Source organism: Salmo salar, chromosome ssa01 (assembly GCF_905237065.1).
Source record: "Salmo salar chromosome ssa01, Ssal_v3.1, whole genome shotgun sequence".
Lineage (NCBI taxonomy): Eukaryota > Metazoa > Chordata > Actinopteri > Salmoniformes > Salmonidae > Salmo > Salmo salar.
The window spans coordinates 81,850,728-81,874,883 of NC_059442.1; the positions used below are offsets into that span (position 1 = coordinate 81,850,728).

Consider the following 24,156-nt stretch of genomic DNA (forward strand, 5'->3'; position numbering starts at 1 on the left):
GGACCAGCTGACATCATGTCAGTGATTCTCTCGTTAACACAGGTGTGAGTGTTGACGAGGACAAGGCTGGAGATCACTCTGTCATGCTGATTGAGTTCGAATAACAGACTGGAAGCTTCAAAAGGAGGGTGGTGGTTGGAATCATTGTTCTTCCTTTGTCAACCATAGTTACCTGCAAGGAAACACGTGCCGTCATCATTGCTTTGCACAAAAAGGGCTTCACAGGCAAGGATATTGCTGCCAGTAAGATTGCACCTAAATCAACCATTTATCGGATCATCAAGAACTTCAAGGAGAGCGGTTCAAATGTTGTGAAGAAGGCTTCAGGACGCCAAAACAATTCCAGCAAGCGCCAGGACCATCTCCTAAAGTTGATTCCGCTCCGGGATCACCACCAGTACAGAGCTTGCTCAGGAATGGCAGCAGGCAGGTGTGAGTGCATCTGCACACGCAGTGAGGCGAAGACTTTTGGAGGACGGCCTGGTGTCAAGAAGGGCAGCATAGAAGCCACTTCCCTCCAGGAAAAACATCAGGGACAGACTGATATTGTGCAAAAGGTACAGGGATTGGACTGCTGAGGACTGGGGTAAAGTCATTTTCTCTGATGAATTCCCTTTCCGATTGTTTGGGGAATCTGGAAAAAGCTTGTCCGGAGAAGACAAGGTGAGCACTACCATCAGTCCTGTGTCAAGCATCCTGAGACCATTCATGTGTGGGGTTGCTTCTCAGCCAAGGGAATGGGCTCACTCACAATGTTGCCTAAGAACACAGCCATGAATAAAGAATGGTACCAACACATCCTCAGAGAGCAACTTCTCCCAAACATCCAGGAACAGTTTAGTGACAAACAATGCCTTTTCCAGCATAATGGAGCACCTTGCCATAAGGCAAAAATGATAACATAGTGGCTCGGGGAACAAAACATCAATATTTTGGGTCCATGGCCAGGAAACTCCCCAGACCTTAATCCCATTGAGAACTTGTGGTCATTCCTCAAGAAGCAGGTGGACAAAAAAAAAACAAATTCTGACAAACTCCAAGCATTGATTATGCAAGAATGGGCTGCCATCAGTCAGGATTTTGCCCAGAAGTTAATTGACAGCATGCGAGGGCGGATTGCAGAGGTCTTGAAAAAGAAGGGTCAACACTGCAAATATTGACTCTTTGCATCAACTTCATGTAATTGTCAATAAAAGCCTTTGACACCTATGAAATGCTTGTAATTATACTTCAGTATTCCATAGTTACATCTGACAAAAATATCTAAAGACACTGAAGCAGTAAACTTTGTGGAAATTAATATTTGTGTCATCCTCAAAACTTTTGGCCACGACTGTACTTTAGGCCTACCGTAGGTGACATGAGTCTCACTAGTGTTAAAAGTGGTGTAGGTCTTATTTATTTAAAAGCATATCGAACTTAGAAGCAATAGGATTTGAAGCAATAGCCTATCCGCTGTGGTCAACTATTTCATCACCGTTTCTTGCTGCTCTGAGAGAAGCTTGGGGACTGGTCTTGATAAATCAATGAGATTTTTATTTTCACAGAATCTCTGTTGGTTAGACTACAATTAGGGTGTGGAAATGTTATGCTCTTAGTACTGTAGCTTACTCCCGACCGTCACGTTGTACAGCACCATATTTTCTTAACAGAAACCTTGAGGGTTTTGTTTTTCGTTTTTCTTGGAATAGAAACACTATAATATTAATCAAATTAATTAAGCTAAATTTCTTCAAATCAATCCCATATACTTCTTATAAAAATAAAAAAATTCTCTAGTACAGCCAATATTGGCTGTCAAATGCTTCTCAAAGATGCCCTCTGGTGGTCAAACTAGCACTAACTAGCATTAATGGTAATTATTGGTAACAAATTAATGGTAACAAAGGCTGACAATTAAATAATGTGCCATAGAATTCTACGGCAGCCCGCAAGGTGTGCGGCAGTATGATGTAACTTTTACCGGAAGAACCACTGTAAACGAACACTTTATGGCAACCTCGCAATACAGTATGTTATGACAAGCACAAGCTAGCTGTTCATTATGACAATGTTTTCTTACAGAAACCATATGTACGTTCCACTGTTATTCAATACAAAATGTATTGGCTATAAATTTCAACTGCAAATGGCATGAGCTAATGACTGAAAACATTTATGCAGGCAAATACTTGCCGCACTAATATTAGTCACACGTTTTCTAATTTAGCTAGCTAGCTAGCTAACATAAGCTTCTTATCTCATCATGAATGCAAGCACATGGCCTGAACGATAGATCTGCGCCAACTGTCTGGCTTTTTGCAAATTGCATATTTGGGAAAACTAACTAAATAAGAACACTAGCTAACATAATAGGCCCAGACAGTAACAGTGTTCTTTTTGTATCAAGGACAAGAGTTCACTTTGGCGCCAGTCCAGTATTAGCACATAAGTAGCACAGATTGCTAGCTAAGCTAACTACCTTGCTGGCTAGATCGCTAAGCTAGCTACGTTAATGAAGTGAGAGTGTGATGAGGACATGATTATTTACTTATTCAAATATGCTGGCTATGGCAAGCTACTCACCTTCAAACCACCATGCCTACTCTGTCTCTCACACGTTGTGACCTAGGGCTGAATGATTTTTAATGAGCAGCTTTTAGAGCGCCCTCTTCATGCAACCATTGAAAAATACAAAAAATGACCACAAATGAGCAGACATATTTGTTTATTCAATGTATATAATATTGGAGCTTTATCAGTGTAATAAATACCAATTTGACATGTTTTTTTACCTGTATTTAACCAGGCAAGTCAGTTAAGAGCAAATTCTTATTTTCAATGACTGCCTAGGAACAGGAGCAGAACAACAGATTTTTACTTTGTCAGCTCAGGGATTTGATCTTGCAGCCTTTTGATTACTAGTCCGATGCCCTAACCACTAGGCTACCTGCCGCCCCGCTATGAATATTTCTGTGAAAGGCTAATATTGTCCTATAATATCGGTCAACCGATTTATCAGTCGGGCTCTAATGGATGGCTAGCTTTTTTTTAACTTACCTTGCCTGTGATAAGGAACATCTTCCTGTCCTGCAAATGCCATATCCGTGGCTCATTCACCCAACCCTTACTGAAATATCTGAAGCCATCAGTGTTTTTGTACGCCTTCAGGCTTTCTCCAGTGTAGGGTGAAGGGTTGTGTGTAAGGTACATGGAAACATCAGGACATGTTGATTCGGCAGCTTTTCTGTGTTTTCTGTGGCTTAAATGCGTTGAGTGGAGCACTATAAGGGTCGCATCCCCCCAAGTACAGCTAGTTTTTCTAAATATCATTTTTTTTATATTTCACCATGTCAAGCTAGCTAGCTAGACTTATAATATAGCGGCTGTCTGTGTTATAGTAGCTGAATATAGCGGCTGTCTGTGTTATAGTAGCTGAATATAGCGGCTGTCTGTGTTATAGTAGCTGAATAGAGCGACTGTCTGTGTTATAGTAGCTGAATATAGCGGCTGTCTGTGTTATAGTAGTTGTGGACAGTGATGAGTCCCACCTTGGTTCCATGGTGGTGCAGGCTGAGATGAGGGCAGGGGAACTGTAATTGAAAGATTAGTGGAATCTGTGTGGGTAGCTGGACAGGTAGGATGACTGACAGTGAGGGTGAACAGGTGGTCACGGGTCAGGTGACAGAGGAATGGAGGAGACTGAGGCAGGAATTCCTTTAACCATAAAGTGGTATATTTACTGAGTAGTCTGTGCTGCATAACAAAGGAAACATAATAGCATGTATCCAATCAAATTCATAATCACAAAGATCAAATCATAACAATCATTATTAACATAATTTAGGGAATTCAACAATCCAGTTAATTAAGAAGTCATTAGGAATCATCCATGAGTAATTTAGGCTCGTAACTATTTATCATAAATCATAAAAGAATAATACAAACAGTGATCGGTTATTCAATCTATAAATCGCCATAAGTTGGATATCAGAGTCGATCAGTTCAGCAAACAATGACTTTCTTATTTCACCCTTTCAAGTGTCTTCATGTGTACATGTAATTTCATTACATATTAACCAAAACAATGGCATAATTGGCCTATTATGATCCGTAGGGCCGTGATCATTGACCATTCACATTACACAATATGATTGGAGCGGTAATAACTCTAAACAACAACTGATGGCCCACTCTCCCGATCGCAACAGATAGTTCAGATGAAAGGTAACAGATTCGGTGGATTTACGTGGATTCATGGATGCACAGAACTTCTGGATTAGACGGAGTTAAGGAAGAGAAAGCAGCGCGCTCAGGCGATGGCGATTTCCTCCTTTTATGGAGTTGAGATCTGTCGGACATTTCCACCTGACCTAATTAAAGCGCCCCTGGCCCAGCTGAGTAAGTGGCAATGAATTAAAGGATTATTCCACCAACTACATGGGCCTTTTCTACAGTAATGTTATGTCTATAACTTTATGTCTGTTTTGTGTCTGTGTTGTAGTTGTAAGTGTGGAGAGTCGCGAGGCCCACCTCAGCAGCCTGGTCATCGAAGCAGAGAGGAAGGCAGGGGAGCTGGCTGCTCAGGCCCAGAAAGAGGGTCTCAGCCTGGAGGCCTGTGACAAAGACAAGCAGCTCCGAGCCTGGGAGTGGAGGAGCAAGCTCTACAAACGCATGAGGACTGGCTTCCAGCATGCTCGTGAGTATGCTGGGACCGTATGTGTGTGTGTGGGGGGAGGGAGGGAGGGAGGGAGGGTGTGTTAGGACTGCACGAGTCTTGACCAGAGCCAAATGCACAGCCATATTAAGGCAAGGGATGGGGAGAAAGAATACAACAACACATTATAGGGAAGACAAAGAAATGGTCATAGCTGCCACATACCTTAGTGTGGAGTGGTATGGCTTCAACCTTGGACATAAGTGTGACAATTGTTTGCAGGTAAGAATCTTTAATTTTTTGTGTGTTGATATTATCTCTTTTCTATATTTAGTCCTTTTACACAGAACAACTTGATTGTAAGCATGAACCTGACAACCCCAGCACAAGTCTTTGTCCACTAGGAGCTCTGATGGCACACACACACACACCATGGGAGGTGTCAAGTCTGAGATTGACAGGAGGATTTTGTGTATTTCAAAGGTGCCAGACAGGCTTGGAGGAAATGAGTGAGGTTATTATGGCTGGCAGGTCGTCCAGACTCCACAGTTACACCCTGTGTGTCCCAAATGGCACCCTCTTCCCTTTATAGGACATGGTGCATAGGGCTCTGGTCAAAAGTACTGCACTAAACCAGGAATAGGGTGCTATTTGAGACACCGTTCCAAACAGGCCTGGGGGTACAGCCTGCTGGGGAGGAAAGTGGAGCGAATAGAGGGGAGAGTGTTCTATCATCTTGCCAAACATCTCCTATCCATTACTGTTGTGACAAACCATAAAGGACGATAGGAGCGAGTGTGCATTGGACACATATTTGTTCACGCACACACACAATCCCATACACACACAAACACACACATCCACACACTATTTTTTACCTTTGATATTGATGACTGCGTTGTTGAGGAAGAGCTTGCACGTTTCACTGTGCTCTTTACACCTGGAGGTATCCTGTGCACGTGACAAATACACGTTGATTTGATTTGACCACAGGAGGTTAGTGGCGCCTTAATTGGGGAGGACGGGCTCCTGGTAATGTCTGGAGTGGAATCAGTGGAATGGTATCAAATTCATCAAACACATGGTTTCCAGGTGTTTGATGCCATTCCATTTACTCCGTTCCAGACATTATTATGAGCTGTCCTCCCCTCCGCAGCCTCCACTGGATTTGACATACACACACACACACACACATTCTCTCCTCCTCTGTCGGTGCACTGTGAGGTAAATGTTTGTGTTGTGTTTGTGCCCCATCATTTTGTGTGCTCTATCCATCAGTCTGACAAGCATTGTTATGGACTAGGTTAGGTAGTTCAGTTCTAAGGGGCACAGTTAGACACTACACTATCACGTCCACACTCCATCACCAGGTGGCGGCACCAGCCGGGTCAGGTGGCGGCACCAGCCGGGTCAGGTGGCGGCACCAGCCGGGTCAGGTGGCGGCACCAGCCGGGTCAGGTGCTGTGCTTTTCCTGGAAGTCTTGTTAAGTGTTGATTGTGCACAGGTGTGGGCAATCAGGGATTGGCAATCAGTGAGAGAAAGGTGGAAAGGAACCTCTCAGCCTGCAAATGTATGTTTTTGTGTTGCGTCTTTAGTTTTGGGCATGCCTTTAGTAGTTTCCCTTTTGTACATATTTATTTTCATAAACTGAACACACAATAATCTGTTTGGGCTGGCCGACCAAGGGGAGTACACTGACTTCTCACGTAAATGCACATGTTAAATCAGGTTGCAGACCATTTAGCTAGAGCTAGGACTGCCTAGACTTGTAACAATATCAATAGGTTAGCTCAGGGGTTTCATAACAGCATACACATGATGAAGAACTATCTGTCCTTAATGTACTCTAAAACCAGCACAGCCAGAGGAGGACTGGCCACACCCCTCGGATCTTGGTTCTTCTTCAGGTTTCTTCCTAGGTTCCTGCCTTCTAGGAAGTTTTTCCTAGCCACTGTGCTTCTGCCTCTGCTTTGCTTGCTGTTTTTTAATTTTTTGCTGGGTATCTGTAAAGCACTTCGTGCCAACTGCGGATGTAAAAAGGGCATTTCTAAAATGATTAATATTTTTTTGGTAGGTGTGCCGGAGCCCCCGTCTGCAGTGGGTCTGTGTGTAACCAGTAGCTCCTCTCTCACAGTTACCTTCCAGGAACCCCACTGTCTCAATTCTGCTGTGGTCACCAAGTACAGAGGTACACACACACACACACACACACACACACACACACACACACACACACACACACACACGGACTTGTGGACACACACACAGACGCACGCGTACACACACACACAAACACACAGACGCGCGGACACACACATGAAAGGAACTGCAATTTAGAAAGGAAACTAAATGGGTAGGAACAAATAAATGATTGCTGCTTTTCATTGTTACTTTCTCCCTCTGTATTTTCTCTCATGCTCTGTCTCTCTTCTCTCCCCTCTCTCTCTGTCTTGCTTCTCTCTCCCTCCTCTCTCTGCCTCTCCTTTCCTATTCTCCTTCCCTCTGCAATTGATTTGGAAGCCCTGTGCCCTGTCTGTCTGTTGTCTCACTAACCTGCTTCCCTCCAGCCCTGTGGGATGACAGTAAATCTATTAACTATTGCCATGACTGATATTGACTTATTCCCCTCTCCTCCCTACCCGTCCCTCCCACCATCCCTATCTCCCTCCAAGCTACAATTACGTGGGGTGACAGTGAGACTATTAAATATCCCTATACCATCCTCTACTCTAATCCCCTCTGTCCCTGCTAGCTATTCCCCTCACCTCTCTTCTTCCTCCTCTCTCTCTCTCCCACCCTTACCTACCTTCATCCGTTATAGCTCAAGGCCAGAGAGCCCTAGAGAGCCCTAGCAGAGCAAGATCAGTGTATTGAACTGTAAAGGCTAAAGGGCTGGTCATTTGGGACTAATAGGCTTATGCTGCAGATGGAGCATGAAGGTTACAACAGGCTTTGTAATGATCTATAGTTAATCTCTGCTCATCAGGGCTTTCCCCTAGAGGTGTAGAAGGCTTTACAGGCCTTTTAGGGGTTCTGTGGAAGTAGAAGCAAAGGAGAGAGAAATGAGAGCGATTGAGCAGAAAGAGGGAAAAAGAGAGGGAGAGAGTGAGTACATTTCCTCAGTGAAAACGATGTACTGAGCAAATGGCAAAAAAACTCATTTCTTTCCACAGTGCCGTGGGGCGAGACAGTGATGCAGCTTAAGCCCCACCCTCTTTAACATACATATCAACAAATTGGGGAGGGCACTAGAACAGTGTGCAGCACCCGGCCTCACCCTACTAGCATATAAAGTCAAATGTCTACTGTTTGCTGATGATCTGGTGCTTCTGTCACCAACCAAGGAGGGCCACCTAGATCTTCTGCACAGATTCTGTCAAACCTGGGCCCTGACAGTAAATCTTAGGAAGACAAAAATAATGGTGTTCCAAAAAAGGTCCAGTTGCCAGGACCACAAATACAAATTCCATCTTAACACTGTTGTCCTAGAATACACAAAAAACTATACATACCTCGGCCTAAACATGAGCGCCACAGGTAACTTCCACAAAGCTGTGAACCATCTGAAAGAAGGGCCTGTCAAATTCGACATAGCAATCAGGATCTGGCTAAAAATACTTGATTCAGTAATAGAACCCATTGCCCTTTATGGTTGTGAGGTCTGGGGTCCGCTCACCAACCAAGAATTCACCAAATGGGACAAACACTAAATTGAGACTGCGTGCAGAATTCTGCTAAAATATCCTCCATGTACAACGTAAAACACCAAATAATGCACGCATGGCAGAATTAGGCCGATACCCACTAATTATCTAAATCCAGAAAAGAGCCATTAAATTCCACAACCACCTAACAGGAAGAAATTCCCAAACCTTCCATAACAAAGCCATCACCTACAGAGAGATGAACCTGGAGAAGAGTCCCCTAAGCAAACTGGTCCCCAGGACAGCAACACAATTAGACCCAACCAATCATGAGAAAACAAAAAGATAATTACTTGACACATTAGAAATAATTAACCAAAAAACAGAGCAAAATACCTGACCACTGTTACTGACCCAAACTTAAGGAAAGCTTTGACTATGTACAGACTCAGTGAGCCTAGGCTTGCTATTGAGAAAGAAAAGGGCAACCAGTGAAGAACAAACATCATTGTAAATACAACCCATATTTATGTTGATTTATTTTCCCTTTTGTACTTTTAACTATTTGCAGATAATATGACATTTGAAATGTCTTTATTATTTTGGAACTGTAATGTTTACTGTTAATTTGTATTGTTTATTCCATTTTTCTTTATTATCTACTTCGCTTGCTTTGGAAATGTTAAAATATGTTTCCCATGCCAATAAAGCCCTTAAATTGAATTTAATTGAATTGAGAGAAAATAGAGCAGAGAAAAGAGAGCAGAGAGAAGAGAGCAGAGAGAAGAGAGCAGAGAGAAGAGAGCAGAGAGAAGAGAGCAGAGAGAGAGAAGGCAGAGAGAGAGAGCAGAGAGAGAGAGAGCAGAGGCAGAGAGAGAAGAGAGAGAGGAGAGAGCAGAGAGCAGAGAGAGAAGGCAGAGAGAGAAGGCAGAGAGAGAAGAGAGAGAGAGAAGAGAGAGAAGAGAGAGCAGAGAGAGAAGGCAGAGAGAGAAGGCAGAGAGAGAAGAGAGAGAGAGAGAGAGGAGAGAGAAGAGAGAGAAGAGAGAAGAGAGCAGAGAGAGAAGAGAGCAGAGAGAGAGAGAGAGCAGAGAGAAGAGAGAGAGAGAGTGCAGAGAGAGGGAAAGCGAGGGAAACCACAAACCTCAAGGCATTAGCAGCCCAATGAGAAGGTGAATAGTGTAATACACAGCACCAGGGTACCTATTGATTTCTATTATGGAGAGAGGACACACACATACCCAGTCTGTGTTGTTATTGTCTGTGAGTATTTGTAATGCTGACTTTGTGTGCATGTGTGCGTGTGCGTATGTATGTGTCATTACAGTGGAGTGGAGCTGTCTAAAGGATTTCTCATTGCTGGCCGGAGACATGGTGTTGGAAAACCTACAAACGCTCAAGTGTACCATCAACGGCCTTACCATGGTAAATAGTACTGAAGTATATGCAGCAGACAGGGAGGAAGGGGGAGAGATAGAGAGGGGGAGAGAGAGGGAGCACAGAGAGAGGAAAAATCAAATCACATTTTATTTGTCACATGCGCCGAATACAACAGGTGTAGACCTTACAGTGAAATGCTTACTTACAAGCCTTACAGTGAAATGCTTACAACAATGCAGTTTTAAGAAAAATAAGTGTTAAGTAAAAAATAGATAAATAAAAAATAAAAGTAACAAATAATTAAAGAGCAGCAGTAAAATAACAATATTGAGGCTATATACAGGGGGTACCGGTACAGAGTCAATGTGCGGGGGCATCGGTTAGTCGAGGTAGTTGAGGTAATATGTACCTGTAGGTAGAGTTAAAGTGACTATGCATAGATAATAAACAGAGAGTAGCAGCAGCGTAAAGGGGGGGGGGGGGAGTGCAAATAGTCTAGGTAGCCATTTGATTAGCTGTTCAGGAGTCTTATGGCTTGGGGGTAGAAACTGTTAAGACGTCAGGATGCTCTTGATGGTGCAGCTGTAGAACCTTTTGAGGATCTGAGGACCCATGAGTAACAGGCAGTTTACTAGAGTTGTTTTCCCTCTTGTTGCACATTTAACATGCTGGTAGAAATTAGATCAAACGGATTTAAGTTTCCCTGCATTAAATTGCCCGGCCACTAGGAGCGCTGCCTCTGGAGGATCGTTTTCCTGTTTGCTTATGGCTGTATACAGCTCATTGAGTGCGGTCCTTGTGCCGATATCGGTTTGTGGTGGTAAATAGACAGCTACGAAGAATATAGATGAAAACTCTCTTGGTAAATAGTGTGGTCTACAGCTTATCATGAGATACTCTACTTCAGGCAAGCAAAACCTTGCCTGAGACTTCCTTAGATTTCTTGCACCAGCTGTTGTTTACAAATATTCATAGACCGCCACCCCTTGTCTTACCGGATGCAGTTGTTCTATCCTGCCAAAAAAGCGTAAAACCCGCCAACTGTATGTTATTCATGTTGTTGTTCAGCCATGACTCGGTGACACATAAGATATTACAGTTTTTAATGTCCTGTTGGTAGGATATACGTGCTCGTAGTTTGTCTATTTTATTATCCAATGAGAGAGATAAGGTGAAAGAAGGAGCTCACACAGAGAGAAAGGGGATGAGAGAGAGAGAAGGAGCTCACACAGAGAGAAAGGGGATGAGAGAGAGAAGGAGCACAATGACAGATGAGTAATTGAGGAGGCCAGTATAGGAGGAGGGTAATGATGGAGGGAGGAAGTGAAGGAGTGTGGGAATGACACAGTAATGGAGTGAGGGACTGAATGAGGGAAAGCTATAATGGTGACTTCTAGGATGCGTCCCAAATGGCACCCTATTCCTTATAACGTGCACTAGTTTTGATTAGGGCTCATAGGTTCTGGTCAAATATAGTGCACTATGTAGGTTTATAGGGTGCCATTTGTGACACAACCTAAAGGTCACCATTATAGCGTGTTGCCCTCATTCAACCACAATACTGTGATATTACTATGCTCTGCTCAACTTTCAGCTGTTTTAACTATCTTCCTCTGGCTAGTACATACTGTGTGTACGTTTTACTTCATGTGAAAATGTATTTTACACAGTATTTTACGTATTGTGTGCGTGTGTGTGTTGTGTGTGTGTGTTTTCCAGGGGAGGCTGTACTATGTTCAGGTGTCGGCCTACAACATGAGGGGTTGGGGTCCACCTCAACAGTCTCTACCCCCCTCTGCTGCACCTTCCAGTGAGTCCATTACTTTATTAGGTTTAAATCAAACCTTTATTGAATGTGCCTTCATAGAAAATCGTAGAATCGGTTTGGGCACTGCTATAAAAACAGCAGGTAAACTGGTTGATATTTTCCTTCAAAAATAGTTGTTTTCGGAATAAGACACTTATAAGATGTCCAGTAAACTTGTGTTCACAAAGCCTGCAATGGCAGTTATAATTAACTCCGTCATTCAGTTGGATTCAAACCCAAACTTGCTTTATTCCCTGCTACTTTGAGAATATAGGCTCTGTCCCAAATGGCACCCTATTCCCGATACACAGATGTCGCAGGAGGAAAATAATCCTGCAGCAGGAGGATTTGAATATCTAAAGAAATATTTAGAATGGCCGTCAGGGGCCAGCTGGAAGCGGTATCTGTATATAACGTAGTACCATAGCTACGGTGCACCTTATGTAAGCTACATGCCGGCTACGACGCATCTCGTGTGAATTCGTATGTTGATTATAATAAATCAATTATCATTCACATAGTATAACAAACAATAGAAACACCTTCCTAATATTGAGTTGCAGCCCCCCCCCTCAGAACAGCCTCAATCTGTCGGGGCATGGACACTACAAGGTGTCAAATTCGTTCCACAGGGATGCTGGCCCGTGTTCAAGTCAAATCAGATTGTATTGGTCACAAACACATATTTAGCAGATGTTATTGCGGGTGTAGGGAAATGCTTGTGTTCCTAGCTCCAACAGCGCAGTAGTATCTAACAATTCACAACAATACACACAAATCTAAAAGTAAAAGAATGGAATTAAGAAATATAGAAATATTGGATCAAGCAATGTCAGAGTGGCATTGACAAAAATACAGTAGAATAGAATACAGTATATATATTGAATACAGTATATATATTATATATATAGAATACAGTATATATATATATATATATATATATATTGACTAAAGAAGTATATGAACATTATTAAAGTGGCCAATAATTCCAAGTCTATTTACTTTCTTAGAGTCCAAGAAGCTTTCTCTGCCCTCAACCTTGTCTGAACACCTCCAAAACAAAGGTCATTGGTTTGGTAAGAAGAATGCCCCTGTCCTCACAGGTGTGATTACTACCGCTGAGGGTTTAGAGCTTGAGGTCACCTCATACAAGTACTTGGGAGTATGGCTAGAGGGTGCACTGTCCTTCTCTCAGCACATATCAGAGCTGCAGGCTAAAGTTAAATCTAGACTTGGTTTCCTCTATCGTAATCGCTCTTCTTTCACCCCAGCTGCCAAACTAACCCTGATTCAGATGACCATCCTACCCATGCTAGATTACGGAGAAGTAATTTATAGATCGGCAGGTAAAGGTGTTCTCGAGCGGCTAGATGTAATTTACCATTCTGCCATCAGATTTGCCACCAATGCTCCTCATAGGACACATCACTGCACTCTATACTCCTCTGTAAACTGGTAATCTCTGGCTCAAATAGCCGACCAATCAGCCTGTTACCAACCCTTAGTAATCTTCTGGAAAAAATTGTGTTTGACCAGATACAGTGCCGTTTCACAGTAAACAAATTGACAACATGCTTATAGGGAAGGACACTCAACAAGCACAGCACTTACACAAATGACTGATGATCGGCTGAGAGTAATTGATGATAAAATGATAAAATGAGACTTCAGTGAGGCTTTTGACATTATCGATCATAGTCTGCTGCTGGAAAAACATATGTGTTATGGCTTTACACACCCTGTTATAATGTGGATAAAGAGTTACTTGTCTAACAGAACACAGTGGGTGTTCTTTAATGGAAGCCTCATATAGAATCCAGTTAGAATCAGGAATTCCCCAGGGTAGCCGTTTAGGCCCCTTGCTTTTTTCAATTTTACTAACGACATGCCACTGACTTTGAGTAAAGCCAGAGTGTCTATGTATGCGGATGACTCAACCCTATACACGTCAGCTACTACAGCAACTGAAATAACTGCAACACTCAAAAGGAGCTGCAGTTAGTTTCAGAGTTAACCCTGAATATTTATAAAACTAAAAGCATTGTTTTTGGAACAAAACACTCACTAAACCCTAAACCCCACCTAAATCTTGTAATAAATAATGTGGAAATTCAGCACGTTGAGATGACTAAACTGCTTGGAGTAACCCTAGATTGTAAACTGTCATGGTCAAAACATATTGATGCAGTTGCATCTAAGATGGGGAGAAGTCTGTCTATAATAAAGTGATGCTCTCTCTGCCTTCTTAACAACACTATCAACAAGGCAGGTCCGACAGGCCCTAGTTTTGTCGCACCTTGACTACTGTTCAGTCGTGTGGTCAGGTGCCACAAGAAATGACTTAGGAAAATTGCAATTGGCTCAGAACAGGGCAGCACGGCTGGCCTGTGGATGTACACAGAGAGCTAATATTAATCATATGCATGTCAATCTCTCCTGGCTGAAAGTGGCGGAGAGATTGACTTCATCACAACTTTTATTTATGAGAGGTATTGACATGTTGAATGCACCGAGCTGTCTGTCTAAACTACTGGCACACAGCTTGGACACCCATGCATACCCCACAAGACATACCACACAGTCCCTAAGTCCAGAACAGACTATGGGAGGCACACAGTACTGCATAGAGCCATGACGACTACATAGAGCCACGAGACAATCCATGTCTCAATTGTCGCTTAGAAAGGCTTAGAAATCCTTCTTTAACTTGTTTCCTCCCCCTTCATCTACACTGATTGAAGTGGATTTAACAAGTGACATCAATATGGGGATCATAGCTTTCACCTGGATTCACCTGGTCAGGCTATGTCATGGAAAGGGCGTTTTTTTCCTAGCCACCGTGCTTCTACATCTGCATTGCTTGCTCTCTGGGGTTTTAGGTTTGGTTTCTGTATAAACACTTTGTGACAACTGCTGCTGTTAAAAGGGCTTTATTAATACATTTGATTGATGGAAAGAGCAGGTTTTCTTATTATTTTGTATACTCAGTGTATGTTGAAGGCAAGCAATAGGCAGAATGAATTATTGATTTCCTCTGTGCCTGTGTGGTCCAGCGGTTACAGTCACTGACCCCAGCACACATATACCAGACTCGGCATGGATTCAAATCTGGCCCAATGCCGTTTGACCGAATGATCGTCTATTTTTGATGCATTAATTCCGCCTGGTTGCAGGTTTAATTCCGTGTGGTTACAGGGTTAAAACAGAAACAACTCAAAGGTTAACAGTTTAAGCATTAATTACTAGTGCTTAAGGTTAGGGTTATGGTTTTGGTAAGGCTTAAAACAACATAATAAAAAAGTATGCACATATCATCAGTATTCCTAGCACTCTTGGTGCTTGCTATAGAGCATTGGTCTCAGCGGTGACAATGGATAGGCTAACGGGCAGTGTACAGAATGTAGCTTATATGTAGGCACTAGATCAGTGGTTCCCAAACTTTTTATAGTCCCGTACCCCTTCAAACATTCAACCTCCAGCTGGGAATTTTTCTTTTGGTGTTTTTCAGAGTCAGTAGAAAGGCCTCTTTAGTGTCCTAAGTTTTCATAACTGTGACCTTAATTGCCTACCGTCTGTAAGCTGTTAGTGTCTTAACAACCGTTCCACAGGTGCATGTTCATTAATTGTTTATGGTTCATTGAACAAGCATGGGAAACAGTGTTTAAACCCTTTACAATGAAGATATGTGAAGTTATTTGGATTTTTACGAATTATCTTTGAAGGACAGGTCCTGAAAAGGGACGTTTCTTTTTTTGCTGAGTTTAGTTGCAGAGAGTCCCTGTAATCCTATATTCAGATCATTCAGGCAAGAAAAAACATCACCCAGATAGGCCAGTCATGTGAGAAACTTGTCATCATGCAAGCGGTCAGACAAGTGAAAATGATGGTCAGTAAAGAAAACTTTAAGCTCGTCTCTCAATAAAAAAAAAAACATGTCAATACTTTGCCCCTTGATAACCAGCGCACTTCTGTATGTTGTAAAAGCGTTATATGGTCGCTGCCCATGTCATTGCATAGTGCAGAAAATACACGGTAGTTCAGGGACCTTGCTTTAACAAAGTTAACCATTTTCACTGTAGTGTCCAAAACGTCTTTCAAGCTGTCAGGCATTCCCTTGGCAGCAAGAGCCTCTCGGTAGATGCTGCAGTGTACTCAATTAGAGTCGGGAGCAACTGCTTGCACAGGTGTTACCACTCCACTATGTCTCCCTGTCATGGCTTTTGTGCCATCAATACAGATACCAACATGAGCAGCAGCTACGTTTGGCTACATACGGACCGTTAGTGGAATTCCTGCGAGAGAGTAATGGTTAATGTGATTGGATGTTAATTCTTTGACTAGCCTACCAGTATTTGACATTGTGTTGTTATTTCATTGAACACTAGATGGTTTAACTTTATTTTTGGCAGTGAAACGAGGCTACTCAGGCGAGAATTATCTCACCCAAATGTATAGCCCCATTGGAAATAGAAATGGACTGTTTGACAATTATATAAAAAAAAAAATGTGAATCACATTTTTATTTTGGCGTACCCCCTGACGGCATTGCACGTACCCTTGGGCTGTCCATATTTGAAATGTCTAAATAAATCTTGTCAGTCGGGGGGGGTGGAGTTATTTGTGCCAGAAGGACGTTGGCTGGAATCAAACCCACGCCAACATGGTAGGCCCATACTGTATGTGCGCACTGATGGAAGTGTCCCTAACCACTAGACCATCCCAGGCCACGATTGAACTTAATTTTGACCTTAGGATACATTTGAAACTTGTTTTGTTGTAGCCTAGTGGAGACCAATATATATATGTTGTGTTATTAAGCTATACACTGACTGTAATGAGTGACCATGACAGACTGACCAGGTGAATCCAGGTGAAAGCTATGATCCCTTATTGATGTCAGCTGTTAAATCCAGATGCATGGGAGGAGACAGGTTAAAGAAATATTTTTAAGCCTTGAAACAGTTCTGACATGGATTGTGTATGTGTGCCATTCAGATGGTGAAAGAGCAAGACAAAAGTGTGTATCAAGAATAGTCCACCACACAAAGGACATCCAGCCAACGGCAGGTCAGTGGTCGAAAAATGGGTCATTGATCAACGAGGACAAAGGAGGCTGACACGAAATGTGCAGAGCAACAGACGGGCTACAGTTAGTCAACTGACAGTCCAGTACAACATTGGTGCCCAAAGACCAATAAAAGAATGCACAACTTGACGTACCTTGACATTAATTGGGTATGGCAACAGATGACCTTACAGAGTTCCACTTCTTTCAGAAGAAAACAAGAATCTGCAGTTGCAGTGGGCTAAGGAATGAAAACACAGAATACTGGAGAATTGGAAAAACATTGCCTGGTCTGATGCATCCTGGTCCCTGCTGTTTCATGCTGATGGGAGGACTAGGGTATGGAGAAAACCACGAGTACATGCATCCATCATGCCGCCTGTCATCATTGCAGGATAGTGGTGGTGGTGTGATGGTGTGAGGTGTGTTTTCATAGCACACATTGGGCCCCTTGATAAAAGTGGAGCAATGTTTGAATGCCACAGGATTTCTGAACATCATTGCCAGTCAGGTGCATATCTTCATGGTAGCAGTGTAACCATCTGCAAATATATTTTTTTCAGCAGGATAATGCCCCATGCCACAAGGCTAGGATTGTCCAGGAATGGTTTCACAGAAATGACAGTGAATTCAGCTTACTGCAAGTGGCCTGCCCAGTCACCAGATCTCAATCCAATGGAGCATCTGTGGGATGAGATGGAATGAGCTAATCGGAGTAGAGATCCACTATCAGACAACTTTACACAACTGTAGGAAGCATTAGAGTGTCACGTCCTGACCAGTAAAAGGGGTCATTTGTCATTGTAGTATGGTCAGGGCGTGGCAGGGGGTGTTGTTTTTGGTGTGTTTTGGGGTTGTTTTGTTTCATAGGGATTTGTACTAGTATTAATGTTCTATGTTCATTTTCTATGTGTGGCCGAGTATGGTTTCCAATCAGAGGCAGGTGTCTTTCGTTGTCTCTGATTGGAAGCCATACTTAGTCAGCCTGTTTTTTCCTGTGGGTTGTGGGTGGTTGTTTTTCCGTATTGTCTGTGCACCTTATGGAACTGTTTTGTTGTATTGTTTATTTTGGTTAAGTGTTCACGTGAATAAAAGAAGATGAGCACTTTTCACGCTGCGCCTTGGTCTATTCTCTACAACGCATGTGACAGAACCACCCACCGACGGACCAAGCAGCGTGGAAGGGAGCAACTGGAGAGGTATCTGGAGTCCTGGACCTGGGAGGAAATCCTGGATGGGAAAGGACCCTGGAGTCAACCTGGAGAGTATCGCCGCCCACCGGAGGAGATAGAGGCAGCGAAGGTGGAATGGGGTTACTGGGAGAACGGCTGGAACGTCAGGAGGAGGCTGAGAGGCAGCCCCCAATTTTTTTTGGGGGGGGGGGCATACGGGTAGTTTGGCTAGGTCAGGGGGGAGCCCTGACCTAACTTCCCGGGCGTACAGGAGAGAGCCGTGGAGCAAACCGGTGCCAGTCATGGAGTCAAGCACGGAGCTTGACGCGAGATTCCAGAAGGAGGTACTGGCGGAGAGGGCACGACTGAGCAGGCGTGCAGAGGGGTGAGCGATGAATTACGGGGTGATGCGCACTATCTCGCCCATCCGCACGCACAGTCCGATGCAGTCGGTACGGGCTCCGCAGCGTTGCCGTGCTAGAGTTGGCACTCAGCCAGGAAGGAGTGTGCCTGCTCAGCGCATCTGGCCGCCAGTGCGTCTCCTCGGCCCAGTTTATCCTGCGCCTGCTCTACGCACGGCAGCCCTCATTCCCCAGCACATCCCAGTTCGCCCTGTGCCAGCGCTCCGCCCGTGCCGGGCTACAGTGACCATCCATTATTTGAAATTTATAGGAAGAAATCTCTTGAGATGTATCTTCTCGTTTTCGAGTGTCCAAAAAAAACAAAAAACAATACTTAGTAACAGGAATAATATGGCAACTACTTCTAAATAATAATAGCAATTAAGTAATAATAATACTTTTTTTAAAGTACATTAACAGCTAATAGGCCTACAACTAATAATAACTACTGCTACAACTACTAATACAAATAATAAAACTAAGTACAGTACCTATAATATATAGTGCATTTGGGAAAATATTCAGACCCCTTGACTTTACACATTTTGTTACATAAAAGCCTTATTCTAAAATTGATTAACCCCTGGTCGGGCTGGACATCCAGCGAAAAATCCTATCGCCATTAGCATAACAAATGTTTTTTTTTTTTATATATAATATATTACTATATTATATCGTTTTATAGATACACCTCTCCTGAATCGAACCACGTTGTCCGATTTCAAAAAGGCTTTACAGCAAAAGCAAAACATTAGATTATGTTAGAGGAGTATATCGTAAAAGTAGCCACATAGCCATTTTCCGACCAACCACATGCATCACAAATAACCAAAAAACAGCTAAATGCAGCACTAACCTTTGACAATCTTCATCAGATGACACTCCTAGGACATCATGTTACACAATACATGCATTCTTTTGTTCGATAAAGTTCATATTTATATATAAAAACAGCATTTTACATCGGCGCGTGACGTTGACTAACTATTTTCCCTCAAATGCATCCGGTGAAACAGGACTACAATTTACTAAATTACTATTTGGAAAACATTTTAAAAATGTAATATTGTCATTCTAAGATTTATAGATGAATATCTCTTGAAAGCACCTGTAATGCCAGATTTAAAAATAACTTTACTGGGTAATCACACTTTGCGATAAAAGGGGATGCGATACTCAGAAAAATAGGCTACCGTTACAGGTCAGCGCCATCTTGGAACAATCGCATATCAAATCTACTCTTGTATACTATTGTCAATAATCCCTTACCTTTGATTATCTTCCTCAGAAAGCACTTCCAGGTATCCCAGGTCCACAACAAATGTATTTTCGTTCGAAAAAGTTAATCCTTTACGTCCCAATAGCTTGTTCTTGTTATCGCGTTCTGAAGGCTGCTCCAAAACATCCGTCGGCTGCGGGACTCCACTTTCAACAAAATGCATTTTTTTTAAATTTAGGTTTGTTTAAACATGTCAAACGTTGTATAACATAAATCTTTAGGGCCTTTTTCAACCAGAGCTCCAATAAGATTCAAGGGGTGACGATTGCATTGTCTTTCAAAACGTTTAGAAAGGGGAGGGTAGCCAGGGGCGCCGGCGTCATAATGGTGATGGCCCTCCTCATGTGACCACTTTCCACAGCGTCTCATTCAGTCAGTTTTCACAGTAGGAGACTCAAACCACTTTGTAAAGACTGGGGACATCTAGTGGAAGCAATAGGAAGTGCTCAATGAACCATTGCTCACGGTGTGATTAATAGGCAAAGTGATGAAGTTGAGTCCGCAATTCAGAATTCCACATCCTGTTACGATCGGTCTCGGGGTTTTGACTGCCATATGAGTTCTGTTATACTCACAGACACCATTCAAACAGTTTTAGAAACTTTAGGGTGTTTTCTATCCACAAGTATTAATTATATGCATATCTTAGCTTCTGAGTTTGAGTAGGAGGCCGTTTAGAATGGGCACTAATTTTTTTCAAAAATCGCTGTAGCGCCCCCTATCCTAGGCCACCGTCAAGAGGTTAAATCGTTTTTTTCCTCCTCAATCTACACACAATACCCCATAATTACAAAGAAAAAACAGGTTTTTAGACATTTTTGCTAATTTATTGTCATAATTGTTGCCGTGTTGAAGGGACCAAACTGCAGGCGGAATGTGGATACTCATCTTTTTAATATTTTAGAGCAAAGTATACACAGAAAACAATAAATACGAACGACTCCAGACATGCTAACAGGCTACTTACAAAATCATAGCAGTGTTAACACAACCACCCACAAACCCAAGTGACAAACATACTCCTAAATATATGACTCCCAATCAGGAACAACGATAACCAGCTGTCCCTGATCGGGAGCCACACAGACCAACATAGAAACACAACACCCAGAACAAACATACACAGACATCTTCTGCCACGTCCTGACCAAAATACTACACAACTACACCCTCTGCTGGTCAGGACGTGACATTTATTTAAAAAAAAACCGAAATATCACATTTACGTAAGTATTCAGACCCTTTACTAACTTTGTTGAAGCACCTTTCGCAGCGATACAGCCTCGAGTCTTCTTGGGTATGACGATTCAAGCTTGGCCCACCTGTATTTGGGGAGTCTCTCCCATTATTCTCTGCAGATCCTCTCAAGCTCTGTTAGGTCGGATGGGGAGCGTCACTGCACAGCTATTTTCAGGTTTCTCCAGAGATGTTCTATTGGGTTCAAGTCCGGGCTCTGGCTGTGTCACTTAAGGACATTCACAGACTATTCCTGAAGCCACTCCTGTGTTGTCTTGGCTGTGTGCTTAGGGTCGTTGTCCTGTTGGAAGGTGAACCTTCAGCTGAGTGCTCTGGAGCAGGTTTTCATGAAGGACCTCTCTGTACTTTGCTCCGTTCATCTTTCTTTCGATCCTGACTATTCTCCCAGCCCCTGCCATTGAAAAACAACCCCCAGCATGATGCTGCCACCACCATGCTTCACCGTTGGGATGGTGTCCGCTTTCCTCCAGGCGTGACACTTGGCATTCATGCCAAAGAGTTCAATCTTGGTTTCATCAGACCAGAGAATCTTGTTTCTCATGGTCTGAGGGTCCTTTAGGTACCTTTTGGCAAACTTCAAGCGGGCTGTCATGTGCCTTTTACTGAGGAGTGGCTTCCGTCTGGTCACTCTACCATAAAGGCCTGATTTGTGGAGTGCTACAGAGATGGTTGTCCTTCTGGAAGGTTCTCCCATCTCCACCGAGGAACTCTGGAGCTCTGTCAGAGTAACCATCGGGTTCTTGGTCACCTCCTTGACCAAGGCCCTTCTCCCCCGATTGCGCAGTTTGGCCCGGTATACATACAGTACCAGTCAAATGTTTGGACACACCTTCTCATTCAAGGGTTTTTCTTTATTTTTACTATTTTATACATTTTAGAATAATAGTGAAGACATCAAAACTATGAAATAACACATACGGAATCATGTAGTAACCAAAAGATAGATATTGGTCTCCACTAGGCTACGACAATACAAGTTTCAAATGTATCCTAAGGTCAAAATACATTTTATATTTGAAATTCTTCAAAATAGCCAAAAAATTTGCCTTGATGACAGCTTTGCACACTCTGCAAAGCTGATGTTCGATGAGAACACCTGCTCATCGAACATCTCATTACAAAATCATGGGCATTAATATGGAGTTGGTCCCCCCCCCCTCTTCTGGGAAGGCTTTCCACTATATCTTGGAACTGTGGGGGCTAGCTTCCATTCAGCCACAAGAGTATTAGTGAAGTCGGCGATTAGGTCTGGCTCACAGTCAGCGTTCCAATTCATCCCAAAGGTGTTTGATGGGGTTGTGGTCAGGGCTCTGTGCAGGCCAGTCAAGTTCTTCCACACCAATCTCAACAAACCATTTCTGTATGGACCTCGCTTTGTGCACAAGGGCATTGTCATGCTGAAACAGGAAAGGGCCTTCCCCAAACTGGTTGGAAGCACAGACTTTACTTTATTTAACTGGGAAAGTCAGTTAAGAACAAATTCTTATTTACAATGACAGCCTACCCCAGACAATGGGCCAATTGTGCACTGTCCAATGGGACTCCCAATCACAGCCAGATGTGATGCAGTCTGGATTTGAACCAGATACTGCAGTGATGCCTCTTGCACTGAGATTCAGTGTCTTAGACCACTGCGCCACTCAGGAGCCCAATTGAAATGTCTGGAATTGTCTGGAATGTCATTATATTCTGTAGCGATAAGATTTCCCTTCACTGGAACTAAGGGGCCTAGCCCGAACCATGAAAAACAGCCCCAGACCATTATTCTTCCTCCACAAACTTTACAGTTGGCACTATGCATTGGGGCAAGTAGCGTTCTACCGGCATCTGCCAAATCCATATTCGTCCGTCGGACTGCCAGATGTTGAAGCATGATTCATCACTCCAGAGAACACGTTTCCACTGCTCCAGAGTCCAATGGCAGCAAGCTTTACACCACTCCAGCCGACGCTTGGCATTGTGCATGGTGATCTAAAGCTTGTGTACAGCTGCTCGGCCATGGAAACCCATTTCATGAAGCTCCCGACGAACAGTTCTTGTGCTATCGTTGCTTCCAGAGGCAGTTTGTAATTCGGTAGAGAGTGTTGCCACCGAGGACAGACGGTTTTTACACACTACGCGTTTCAGCATTCGGCGGTCCAGTTCTGTGAGCATCAATGCCACTCCAACATTGCTCGTCCTAATATTCATATAATTTTTAATTCCATTCTTTTACTTTTAGATTTGTGTTTATTGTTGTGAATTGTTAGATACTACTGCGCTGTTGGAGCTAGGAACACAAGCATTAAGCTACACCCGCAATAACATCTGCTAAATATGTGTATGTGACCAATAAAATTTGATTTGATTTGTGTGGCCTACCACTTCATTGCTGAGAAACGTTGTTGCTCCTAGACCTTTCCACTTCACAATAACAGCACTTCCAGTTGACCAGGACAGCTCTAGCGGGGCATATATTTGACGAACAGAGTTGTTGGAAAGGTGGCATCCTATGACAGTGCCATGTTGAAAGTCACTTAGCTCTTTAGTAAGGCCATTCTACTGCAAATGTTTGTCTATGGAGATTGCATGGCGGTGTGCTCGATTTAATACTCCTATCAGCAACGGGTGTGACTGAAATAGCTGAATCCACTAATTTGAAGCGGTGTCCACATACTTTTGTAGTGTATCTCTATCTTCAACCCCTACATTTCCCCCCTTACCCCTATCCCCTAACCCCTAACCCCCAAAACCTGACCCCTACCCCCTAATCTTTAGACTGGAGGGAGAGTGATGGTCGTGAGCCCAGGAGAAGAGGGCACATAGAGGCTATGGAGCGCTTGCTGCAACAGGTCCGCGCTACACACACACACTACAGCTGCGGAGGTGAGTAGACACACAGACACATAAAACAGCTCTCTCTTCTCCATCAGTGTGTGTGTTTGTGTGTCCGTGTGTGTGTCTTCTCACTCTAAGGCCACACTTCTTCCAGTAGATTAACTTTGTATTAAAGTGAATAAATGAAGCATGAAACTAAAAGTGTTTTTACTCCAGTATGCTATGAATGGCCTCTCACAGTACCTCTCACACACACACACACACACACAAACAGTAGGCACTCCTCTCGTCACTGCCCCCCCTTACACGCCAGGGGTCCGTGTGTACATAAATAATGTTTAATACGTTTATCCATTCTGGATTATACACATTTATGTGTTTTAGCATGTCAACCGTATAGCCTTGCTTTGTAAATCATCATGCTGGTAGAGAAAATACACCGAGGGTGAGGGAGAGAGAGAGAGAGAGAGAGAGAGAGAGATGGTAAGAGCTACTAAAGCCCACCGTGAGTGGCAGTCAGCGCTGGAGGTAGTTGTTGTTCATAAGATCAGATCCACCATCAGGTTGGGGGATTTCTCGACCATTATGATGGATACTAGCTGGTTTCAGATCAGTCCCATGGGCATCTTTCTGGTGGGCACAGCACAGGGTAGGTAGAGTTGCGTTAGCAAGTGTGTGTGTGCACGTGTGTTGGTGGTAC

General features: G+C 43.3%; 1 protein-coding gene across 4 annotated transcripts in view; it reads left to right on the forward strand.

The window, feature by feature from the left end:
- The window catches only part of ankfn1a (ankyrin repeat and fibronectin type III domain containing 1a), a 235,321-nt gene that overhangs the window by 169,887 nt on the left and 41,278 nt on the right, over nt 1–24,156 (forward strand). For all 4 annotated transcript variants that reach the window (XM_014212996.2, XM_045723336.1, XM_014212988.2 and 1 more), the window contains 5 exons: nt 4,484–4,678; nt 6,712–6,825; nt 9,606–9,703; nt 11,378–11,468; nt 23,397–23,504. In XM_014212996.2, the coding sequence (XP_014068471.1) occupies nt 4,484–4,678; nt 6,712–6,825; nt 9,606–9,703; nt 11,378–11,468; nt 23,397–23,504 (606 nt within the window). The remainder of the gene's footprint in view (nt 1–4,483; nt 4,679–6,711; nt 6,826–9,605; nt 9,704–11,377; nt 11,469–23,396; nt 23,505–24,156) is intronic.